The 11654-nt window shown below is 44.6% G+C and overlaps 1 protein-coding gene across 1 annotated transcript; it reads right to left on the bottom strand.

The window, feature by feature from the left end:
* Nucleotides 1-714: 714 nt before the first annotated feature.
* Nucleotides 715-10248, bottom strand: LOC101730888. Its single transcript, XM_004915806.4, has 3 exons — nt 10119-10248; nt 6453-6569; nt 715-1388 (listed from the first exon to the last, which is right to left on the bottom strand). The coding sequence occupies exons 1-3, from the start codon at nt 10231-10233 to the stop codon at nt 1183-1185; spliced, it is 438 nt and encodes a 145-aa protein (XP_004915863.2). The 5' UTR covers nt 10234-10248; the 3' UTR covers nt 715-1182.
* Nucleotides 10249-11654: the final 1406 nt, after the last annotated feature.

Here is an 11654-nt window from a genome sequence, read left to right on the forward strand (position 1 = left end):
CTGCTATGTAACCTGTGCCTTTTCTCCTTTTTTCCAGCTTGAATGGCTGCCCCCGGGGCTACACAGCAGCTTTGTTTATATAAACTATAGTAGTGCTTTTACCAGAGCAGGGCACATTATATTATAATAACTTTAAAACACTTTCATTTTTTTGTTGTTACTGTTCCTTTAAAGCTCAGACTCAGGCACAATGCACTGAGGTGGCGCCTACACACCAATATTACAGCTAAAAAATACATTTGTGGTTCAAGAATAACATTTTAAATTGGTAGAGTGAATTATTTGCTATGTAATTTAGAAATAAAAAGTATACCATTAAAATCATGGCAGTATTCCTTAAAAGAATAAGTAAACCTTTAAAATAAGTTGATATAAAATTGATTCTAAGCACTTTTGCATTTTACATTCATTATTTATTTTATTTAATGCCAAGATATTAAGGGTTAAATGTACTGTTAATATGAATGCATTTTGTTACAACAGCGCCACCTGCTGGTCACTTTTCCAACATGAAGTAGTCAGGAGAAAGAAAGAGGGCGGGGCTGATGTTCTTCTGGTTAGGGAAGTTGTGAGAAAAGTTATTTGAGGTTCCTAATGTTTTTCCTAATCTAGAACATCAGCCCCGCCCCCTTTCCCAGCTCGCCCCATGGCAGCAGCTCCCCTGATTCCCATTGTAGTGAGGCCATGGATGCCTTGAATCATCTTGAGAACGACTGTTTGATCATTTCAGAATGAATAACTTTATTTATGTAACATTATACTCATTCATGGTTTGTTCATATATTTTTGGAACAGTAAGTAAATAAGACGTGTTCTATGCAGTCCCTTTGGTCAGGAGAAGCCAAACAACAGTTGTGGTTTAGTTACTGATTTTCTGGATAGTTGTATATGTATCTCTATGGCTTTCTTTGTAGAGAAGCCTCTAACCATCTCAGTTGTTGTTTTTGGAATGGGACTTGGTAGGATCATGTAAGTCCAGTAGCAGAAGAGGACAGTATGTTGGGAGACTCCACAGACTGGGCGACCTAGGGCATACCAGGGAACCTGACACTGAGGGCCCACTCTCATGACAGTTAGCTATAGACCTAGGGTGGAAATAAGGAAGGGCTGATGGGAATTGTCCTTGGCTGGGGTCAACCTGGAGATCGTCTGGTACTCTGGTAGGCCAATCCGACCCAGTCCTCAGCTGATGAATAGGAGGCAGAAACCCAACGCCACAGAGAGTAGGAGGCGGACACCACTGGCGCTGAGTTGGCTGCCGGACCCTTTGCTGTCACTGTTACAGTTGTTGGAGAAGCAGCATTGGACGCGCATTCCGGGCGCCCTGTTACCGTCGCGCATGGCTCGGTCGCAGAATGACTTATAGGAGCAGGACTTCATGACTCCGCCTGCAAATGGAAAGGAGTAATCGCCATGAATAACAGCAGGGCACTAATTCTCTCACAGCAATAGGATTTCTACTTAAAGGATTAACATTTGGCAAAAGATTACCGTTTATTTTCTAGATTAGCCAATCAGCAGGTCAAACTTACATCACCTTAGCTAGAGGCTCATCCATGTCAGTGTTTTGTTTGCTTTATAACAAAAGGTTGATGAGCCCCACAGCAAAATCTTTATAGGGCTCCCTGTCCCACAAACCTGGTATTGCTATTAAACAACTATATTATGTGAATCAGGGAGGAGGCCTGCAAGAGAAAGGGGAATCCCTGATACATGGAGGGGAGGGTAGTGAGTCCTTTAGACAAGAAGCAGTTAGGGACTAAGAGGGGAACAATAAGGGACTAGGCAAGGAGGAGAGGGCAAATATTTGGACAGGATGTTGTGGGTGAGAGTGGGAGAAGAAGCAGAATTGACTAAAGTGGGAGAAGAAGCAGGATAGTCTGAAGGTAGAGAAGAGGCAGTATAGTCTGAAGGTAGAGAAGAGGCAGGATAGTCTGAAGGTAGAGAAGAGGCAGGATAGTCTGAAGGTAGAGAAGAGGCAGGATAGTCTGAAGGTAGAGAAGAGGCAGGATAGTCTGAAGGTAGAGAAGAGGCAGTATAGTCTGAAGGTAGAGAAGAGGCAGGGTAGTCTGAAGGTAGAGAAGAGGCAGGATAGTCTGAAGGTAGAGAAGAAGCAGGATAGTCTGAAGGTAGAGAAGAGGCAGGATAGTCTGAAGGTAGAGAAGAGGCAGGATAGTCTGAAGGTAGAGAAGAGGCAGGATAGTCTGAAGGTAGAGAAGAGGCAGGGTAGTCTGAAGGTAGAGAAGAGGCAGGATAGTCTGAAGGTAGAGAAGAAGCAGGATAGTCTGAAGGTAGAGAAGAGGCAGGATAGTCTGAAGGTAGAGAAGAGGCAGGGTAGTCTGAAGGTAGAGAAGAGGCAGTATAGTCTGAAGGTAGAGAAGAAGCAAGGTAGTCTGAAGGGGGACAAAGTGGGTGAAAAAGGCAGGATAGACTGAAACAATAAGCAGGAGAATAAGCATGAAGCAGGACAAAGCAGGTGAAGAAACAAGGTAGACTGAAGGGGGAAATGCAGGATTGACTGGAAACGAACAGAGCAGACAATGAAGCAGGATAGGACTAAAGGAGAGTGAAGATGCAGGATAGACTAAAGGAGAAGAAGAACCATGGTAAACTGAAGTGGGGTAAAGTAGGAAAAGAAGCCGAAAGAAGAAGCAGGATAGACTATAGACTTAAGATGGAGAAGAAACTGGATAGACTTAAGAGGGACGGAGCAGGTCAAGAAGCAGGATAGACTGAAATAAGAAAAGAAGCAGGACAGACAGAATGCACAATAGACCAAGGCAGGAGTAAGAGTTAGGGGCTAGGGATGCGCCAAACCCAGTTTTTTGTGTTCAGCCGAACCCCCAAATCCATTGTAAGGGATTCGGCCGAATACCGAATTCATTCATTGTGGCTTCTCTAATGGCTAAAGATTTAACTTTGGGTTGGGTTGTCCCATAGGGAGAAATTGGAAAAGGAAGATATCCAGAGGGGAATAGACCTGAGATAGAAATGTTGAGATTGAATGCAAAATGAAATGTTTTCTGTATGGGGGAAGGGATAACCTGAAGGGGAAGAAGCAGGAGGAGGAAGAGTAAGAGGGTCAGTTACAGGCACAGGGAGAAACAGACAGGGAGGTACAGAGAAGGAGGAAGAGTAAGAGGGTCAGTTACAGGCACAGGGAGGACAGAGAAGGAGGAGGAGGAAGAGTAAGAGGGTCAGTTACAGGCACAGGGAGGACAGAGAAGGAGGAGGAGGAAGAGTAAGAGGGTCAGTTACAGGCACAGGGAGAAACAGACAGGGAGGACAGAGAAGGAGGAGGAGGAAGAGTAAGAGGGTCAGTTACAGACACAGGGAGAAACAGACAGGGAGGACAGAGCAGGAGGAGGAGGAAGAGTAAGAGGGTCAGTTACAGGCACAGGGAGAAACAGACAGGGAGGTACAGAGAAGGAGGAGGAGGAAGAGTAAGAGGGTCAGTTACAGGCACAGGGAGAAACAGACAGGGAGGACAGAGAAGGAGGAGGAGGAAGAGTAAGAGGGTCAGTTACAGGCACAGGGAGAAACAGACAGGGAGGTACAGAGAAGGAGGAGGAGGAAGAGTAAGAGGGTCAGTTACAGGCACAGGGAGAAACAGACAGGGAGGTACAGAGAAGGAGGAGGAGGAAAAGTAAGAGGGTCAGTTACAGGCACAGGGAGAAACAGACAGGGAGGACAGAGAAGGAGGAGGAGGAAGAGTAAGAGGGTCAGTTACAGGCACAGGGAGAAACAGACAGGGAGGTACAGAGAAGGAGGAGGAGGAAGAGTAAGAGGGTCAGTTACAGGCACAGGGAGAAACAGACAGGGAGGTACAAAGAAGGAGGAGGAGGAAGAGTAAGAGGGACAGTTACAGGCACAGGGAGAAACAGACAGGGAGGTACAGAGAAGGAGGAGGAGGAAGAGTAAGAGGGTCAGTTACAGGCACAGGGAGAAACAGACAGGGAGGTACAGAGAAGGAGGAGGAGGAAGAGTAAGAGGGTCAGTTACAGGCACAGGGAGAAACAGACAGGGAGGTACAGAGAAGGAGGAGGAGGAAGAGTAAGAGGGTCAGTTACAGGCACAGGGAGAAACAGACAGGGAGGTACAGAGAAGGAGGAGGAGGAAGAGTAAGAGGGTCAGTTACAGGCACAGGGAGAAACAGACAGGGAGGTACAGAGAAGGAGGAGGAGGAAAAGTAAGAGGGTCAGTTACAGGCACAGGGAGAAACAGACAGGGAGGACAGAGAAGGAGGAGGAGGAAGAGTAAGAGGGTCAGTTACAGGCACAGGGAGAAACAGACAGGGAGGTACAGAGAAGGAGGAGGAGGAAGAGTAAGAGGGTCAGTTACAGGCACAGGGAGAAACAGACAGGGAGGTACAGAGAAGGAGGAGGAGGAAGAGTAAGAGGGTCAGTTACAGGCACAGGGAGAAACAGACAGGGAGGTACAGAGAAGGAGGAGGAGGAAGAGTAAGAGGGTCAGTTACAGGCACAGGGAGAAACAGACAGGGAGGTACAAAGAAGGAGGAGGAGGAAGAGTAAGAGGGACAGTTACAGGCACAGGGAGAAACAGACAGGGAGGTACAGAGAAGGAGGAGGAGGAAGAGTAAGAGGGTCAGTTACAGGCACAGGGAGAAACAGACAGGGAGGTACAGAGAAGGAGGAGGAGGAAGAGTAAGAGGGTCAGTTACAGGCACAGGGAGAAACAGACAGGGAGGTACAGAGAAGGAGGAGGAGGAAGAGTAAGAGGGTCAGTTACAGGCACAGGGAGAAACAGACAGGGAGGTACAGAGAAGGAGGAGGAGGAAAAGTAAGAGGGTCAGTTACAGGCACAGGGAGAAACAGACAGGGAGGTACAGAGAAGGAGGAGGAGGAAGAGTAAGAGGGTCAGTTACAGGCACAGGGAGAAACAGACAGGGAGGTACAGAGAAGGAGGAGGAGGAAGAGTAAGAGGGTCAGTTACAGGCACAGGGAGAAACAGACAGGGAGGTACAGAGAAGGAGGAGGAGGAAGAGTAAGAGGGTCAGTTACAGGCACAGGGAGAAACAGACAGGGAGGTACAGAGAAGGAGGAGGAGGAAGAGTAAGAGGGTCAGTTACAGGCACAGGGAGAAACAGACAGGGAGGTACAGAGAAGGAGGAGGAGGAAGAGTAAGAGGGACAGTTACAGGCACAGGGAGAAATAGACAGGGAGGTACAGAGAAGGAGGAGGAGGAAGAGTAAGAGGGTCAGTTACAGACACAGGGAGAAACAGACAGGGAGGACAGAGCAGGAGGAGGAGGAAGAGTAAGAGGGACAGTTACAGGCACAGGGAGAAATAGACAGGGAGGTACAGAGAAGGAGGAGGAGGAAGAGTAAGAGGGACAGTTACAGGCACAGGGAGAAATAGACAGGGAGGTACAGAGAAGGAGGAGGAGGAAGAGTAAGAGGGTCAGTTACAGACACAGGGAGAAACAGACAGGGAGGACAGAGCAGGAGGAGGAGGAAGAGTAAGAGGGACAGTTACAGGCACAGGGAGAAATAGACAGGGAGGTACAGAGAAGGAGGAGGAGGAAGAGTAAGAGGGTCAGTTACAGACACAGGGAGAAACAGACAGGGAGGACAGAGCAGGAGGAGGAGGAAGAGTAAGAGGGTCAGTTACAGGCACAGGGAGAAACAGACAGGGAGGACAGAGCAGGAGGAGGAGGAAGAGTAAGAGGGTCAGTTACAGACACAGGGAGAAACAGACAGGGAGGACAGAGAAGGAGGAGGAGGAAGAGTAAGAGGGTCAGTTACAGGCACAGGGAGAAACAGACAGGGAGGACAGAGCAGGAGGAGGAGGAAGAGTAAGAGGGTCAGTTACAGGCACAGGGAGAAACAGACAGGGAGGACAGAGAAGGAGGAGGAGGAAGAGTAAGAGGGTCAGTTACAGGCACAGGGAGAAACAGACAGGGAGGACAGAGAAGGAGGAGGAGGAAGAGTAAGAGGGTCAGTTACAGGCACAGGGAGAAACAGACAGGGAGGTACAGAGCAGGAGGAGGAGGAAGAGTAAGAGGGTCAGTTACAGGCACAGGGAGAAACAGACAGGGAGGTACAGAGAAGGAGGAGGAGGAAGAGTAAGAGGGTCAGTTACAGGCACAGGGAGAAACAGACAGGGAGGTACAGAGAAGGAGGAGGAGGAAGAGTAAGAGGGTCAGTTACAGGCACAGGGAGAAACAGACAGGGAGGTACAGAGAAGGAGGAGGAGGAAGAGTAAGAGGGTCAGTTACAGGCACAGGGAGAAACAGACAGGGAGGACAGAGAAGGAGGAGGAGGAAGAGTAAGAGGGTCAGTTACAGGCACAGGGAGAAACAGACAGGGAGGACAGAGCAGGAGGGAAGAACACATTAATAGCGGGATGTATAATAAAGGGGTCTCTCCAGCACATACATGTGTATAAAGCATGAATGCCTGTATAGGTGGAGCTACTGTGGCTCATACTCACTAGACTGGCCGCGCATGATGGCACAGGCGTCTGACTCTTGGGGGCATTGCTGAGTTCCTTGGCGGTTGCAGTCCTGGTCACTGGAGCCCACACACGTGTAACACTGTAAGGCCCTGCCTGGGGACATGACAGAGACACGATAAACAAACGGCTGGCGTGGGAGGAATGCGCCACATTCCATGCCATCCCATGTTGTTGATACAATAAATACTGACCGAATCAAAACAGCTCATCCCAGAACCAACTGCACCGCTCTTCCAAAAACAGCAATTACCGTTTTTAGGGCTGTGGTTATGGCTGAGCGTAACACGGGTGCATACCTTACATGCTTGCACACCCATGCACTTACATACCGTGAGGTGTCGGCTGGAGGAGTTTGCACACACACAGGCATGTTCAACCTCACACGCATACACACACACACACATGTTCAACCTCACACGCATACACACACACACATGTTCAACCTCACACGCATACACACACACATGTTCAACCTCACACACACACGCATGTTCAACCTCACACACACACATGTTCAACCTCACACACACACGCATGTTCAACCTCACACACACACATGTTCAACCTCACACGCATACACACACACATGTTCAACCTCACACACACACGCATGTTCAACCTCACACACACACATGTTCAACCTCACACACACACACACATGTTCAACCTCACACACACACACACATGTTCAACCTCACACACACACGCATGTTCAACCTCACACACACACGCATGTTCAACCTCACACAAAAAAGTTCAACCTGCAGCTGTTCAACTACCACTCCCACATGTAGGGCTACAGGCTGGATATTACTGATATATATAGTAATAATTATTAACAATTGGCATACAACGTAAGGTCCATGGTTCTTGCTGAATTTTCTCTGTTTCTTTATATATAAATATTTCTAAATACCCCAATAAGGGGTAATTATATCTTAGTTGGGATCAAGTACAGGTACTGTTTTATTATTACAGAGAAAAGGGAATCATTTAACCATTAAATAAACCCAATAGGGCTGTTCTGCCCCCAATAAGGGGTAATTATATCTTAGTTGGGATCAAGTACAGGTACTGTTTTATTATTACAGAGAAAAGGGAATCATTTAACCATTAAATAAACCCAATAGGGCTGTTCTGCCCCCAATAAGGGGTAATTATATCTTAGTTGGGATCAAGTACAGGTACTGTTTTATTATTACAGAGAAAAGGGAATCATTTAACCATGAAATAAACCCAATAGGGCTGTTCTGCCCCCAATAAGGGGTAATTATATCTTAGTTGGGATCAAGTACAGGTACTGTTTTATTATTACAGAGAAAAGGGAATCATTTAACCATTAAATAAACCCAATAGGGCTGTTCTGCCCCCAATAAGGGGTAATTATATCTTAGTTGGGATCAAGTACAGGTACTGTTTTATTATTACAGAGAAAAGGGAATCATTTAACCATGAAATAAACCCAATAGGGCTGTTCTGCCTCCAATAAGGGGTAATTATATCTTAGTTGGGATCAAGTACAGGTACTGTTTTATTATTACAGAGAAAAGGGAATCATTTTTAAATATTAGAATTATTTGCTTATAATGGAGTTTATGGGAGATGACCTTCCAGTAATTTGGAGCTTTCTGGATAACGGGTTTCCGGATAACAGGTCTTTAAAAAAATACTTAAGGTATCCAATACCTGTACCTCAACTTATATATAATTGCTTGGCCAAAGGAATAACAGAGCCCTCTCGGAGTGTCCGATTCACAACTGAATCACTCTCTGTCTCCATCTACCTCCTCATTATCTGCTGCTTTATATTTGTCTCTATCCTCTATAAAAACTTTTAGCTACACATTCATTACATATTTTAAAAAGCCTTAAAGGTATTTGTAAAGGTAACTGATACTAAAGCAGTATCTGTTGGTTTACATTGCTGCACCGCCGGCTCTGACTCCTGAAACGATGTTGCAAGCCAACATTTACAGTGGATTTAAAGATGTATGTAAATGTATGAGCTATTGAATTCTGTACAGGTATGGGATCTGTTATCCGGAAACCCATTATCCAGAAAGTTCTGAACTATGGAAAGGCCATCTCCCAGAGAGTCTATTACAAGAAAATAATTCTAATTTTTACAAATGATTCCTTTTTTTCTGTAATAATAAAACAGTACTTGTACTTGATCCCAACTAAGATATAATTACCCCTTATTGGGGGCAGAACAGCCCTATTGGGTTTATTTCATGGTTAAATGATTCCCTTTTCTCTGTAATAATAAAACAGTACTTGTACTTGATCCCAACTAAGATATAATTACCCCTTATTGGGGGCAGAACAGCCCTATTGGGTTTATTTAATGGTTAAATGATTCCCTTTTCTCTGTAATAATAAAACAGTACCTGTACTTGATCCCAACTAAGATATAATTACCCCTTATTGGGGGCAGAACAGCCCTATTGGGTTTATTTAATGGTTAAATGATTCCCTTTTCTCTGTAATAATAAAACAGTACCTGTACTTGATCCCAACTAAGATATAATTACCCCTTATTGGAGGAAGAACAATCCTATTGGGTTTATTTAATGGTTAAATGATTTCCTTTTCTCTGTAATAATAAAACAGTACCTGTACTTGATCCCAACTAAGATATAATTACCCCTTATTGGGGGCAGAACAGCCCTATTGGGTTTATTTCATGGTTAAATGATTCCCTTTTCTCTGTAATAATAAAACAGTACCTGTACTTGATCCCAACTAAGATATAATTACCCCTTATTGGAGGAAGAACAATCCTATTGGGTTTATTTAATGGTTAAATGATTTCCTTTTCTCTGTAATAATAAAACAGTACCTGTACTTGATCCCAACTAAGATATAATTACCCCTTATTGGGGGCAGAACAGCCCTATTGGGTTTATTTCATGGTTAAATGATTCCCTTTTCTCTGTAATAATAAAACAGTACCTGTACTTGATCCCAACTAAGATATAATTACCCCTTATTGGGGGCAGAACAGCCCTATTGGGTTTATTTCATGGTTAAATGATTCCCTTTTCTCTGTAATAATAAAACAGTACCTGTACTTGATCCCAACTAAGATATAATTACCCCTTATTGGGGGCAGAACAGCCCTATTGGGTTTATTTCATGGTTAAATGATTCCCTTTTCTCTGTAATAATAAAACAGTACCTGTACTTGATCCCAACTAAGATATAATTACCCCTTATTGGGGGCAGAACAGCCCTATTGGGTTTATTTAATGGTTAAATGATTCCCTTTTCTCTGTAATAATAAAACAGTACCTGTACTTGATCCCAACTATGATATAATTACCCCTTATTGGAGGAAGAACAATCCTATTGGGTTTATTTAATGTTTAAATGATTCTTTTGAAAATACTTAAGGTAGGAGATCCAAACAACAGAAAGATCCCTTATCCGGAAAGCCCCAGGTCCCGAACATTCTGGATAACGGGTCCCATACCTGTACCTTTTTCTGCTATCTGTTCTGACTTGTGAAACAATGGAGCAGGTCATTCACTAGCACTAGTCAGTAATATCTAAGATTGTGTTCGTGTAGTGGGAAACAAAAAGTGGGTCCTGAGATATAAAGGGCAAGTAACTGCTCTAAGGCTACGCATTGCCACTTACCTTTCTGTATAGTGAGAGCACAGAGGAGCAGGAAGGTGCACACCAGCTGCATTGTGAAGTCCCAATGATTCAGCCAGCGGGTTCCGCAGACCCTCGTTAAACCGAGGATAATCATCTACCTCTAATCTCCTGTAAGTGTATGGTGTGGGGGGGAGGAAGAGGCGTCACCCACGGGCACCAAGAACAACTCATGCCAATTAAAAGCCCCTGTCATCCATATTATCCCTAAAAATTCTCCCAGCCTAAGCCATATTCCAGTTCTATCCTTACAGTCTGAAGGTCACAGCCTATTAACCCCTTGTTTTTCTTCTTTCATTTCATAACTGACAAATTCTAATGTCCATTGCATTCTTAAAGGTACAGTGCTTTGTTTTTATCAAAGGAGAAGTCCAGATAGAGGGTATAAAGGTCCCCATACTTGGGCTGATTCTAGCTGCCGATATCGGTCCCTTACACTGATTCGGCAGCTAATCGGCCCATGTATGGGCACTACCGACGGGCCTGCCCGACCGATATCTGGCCTGAAATCGGCCAGATCTCGATCGGGCAGGTTAAAAAATCTAGTCAGATCGGGGACCGCATAGGCTCGTTGAGGCGGTCCCCAGAGCGACTTTTCCTATACCCATTGTTATAATTCGATCGTTGGCCCTGGATTCTCCCGATATCGCCCACACATAGGTGGGGATATCAGGAGAAGACCTTAAGCCACGGTTATGTACAGCATACAGATAATAAAACTGATACCTATGTTTATTTACTTGCAGGGTTTATATCCTGAGTGATTTTGGGGTGAGGAAACGGATATAAATCTGCAATGTAGTTTTCGTTACAGCAAAAATGGGCCCAGTTTATTGGCTAACCTGTTACGTACCTCACATAAAAAGCATTATAGTCTCTGATTTCACAAATTATTTTAACTGTCTGAATCGATAATCCCCACATGCATTTGCATTAGCGATCAATGATTTGGAAAGGTATTAGGGCTCAGCACAGCTGATGACCTGCACTAAGCACTAACACCCCATAGGAAATGAATGTCCTTAAGTACTCAAAGCAATGTACAAATTCCAGTGAAATGACAAGTCCACCTATTGTTTCAGAAGTGGTGATAGTGAGGTTAAAACTGGCATTCTGAGCAAAAAAAAAAACACCTAGTTTTTACTGGGTGTGCTGTATTTGAAATAAAGACAAGGATACATTATTAGGCTGGATAGCTTTCTTTAAGGAAGGAATTCTTTATAATGATTATGGTGATTGATTCTTAGGGTTGGACCTGGTGGGCTCCAGCCTAGGGGAATTTCCATCAGCTTAATCTTAATTCCACCATTGAGTATTATAAAAATCTACACTATTTGGCACTATCGATAACTTATTTTTGTGAAAGTGGGGCCAGGGTATCAAAAAGGGTCATTTAAAGTTCCCTATGGCGCAAATGCTAGAGCACTAAAGGGGGGAAAGTTGCACTCAGAGACGGATTAGTACTAAATGGAGCCCTAGGCATGGTAGTGCTTTTTAAGCCCCTCTAAAAAATATATA

The sequence above is a fragment of the Xenopus tropicalis genome, chromosome 7, assembly GCF_000004195.4.
Source record: "Xenopus tropicalis strain Nigerian chromosome 7, UCB_Xtro_10.0, whole genome shotgun sequence".
Lineage (NCBI taxonomy): Eukaryota > Metazoa > Chordata > Amphibia > Anura > Pipidae > Xenopus > Xenopus tropicalis.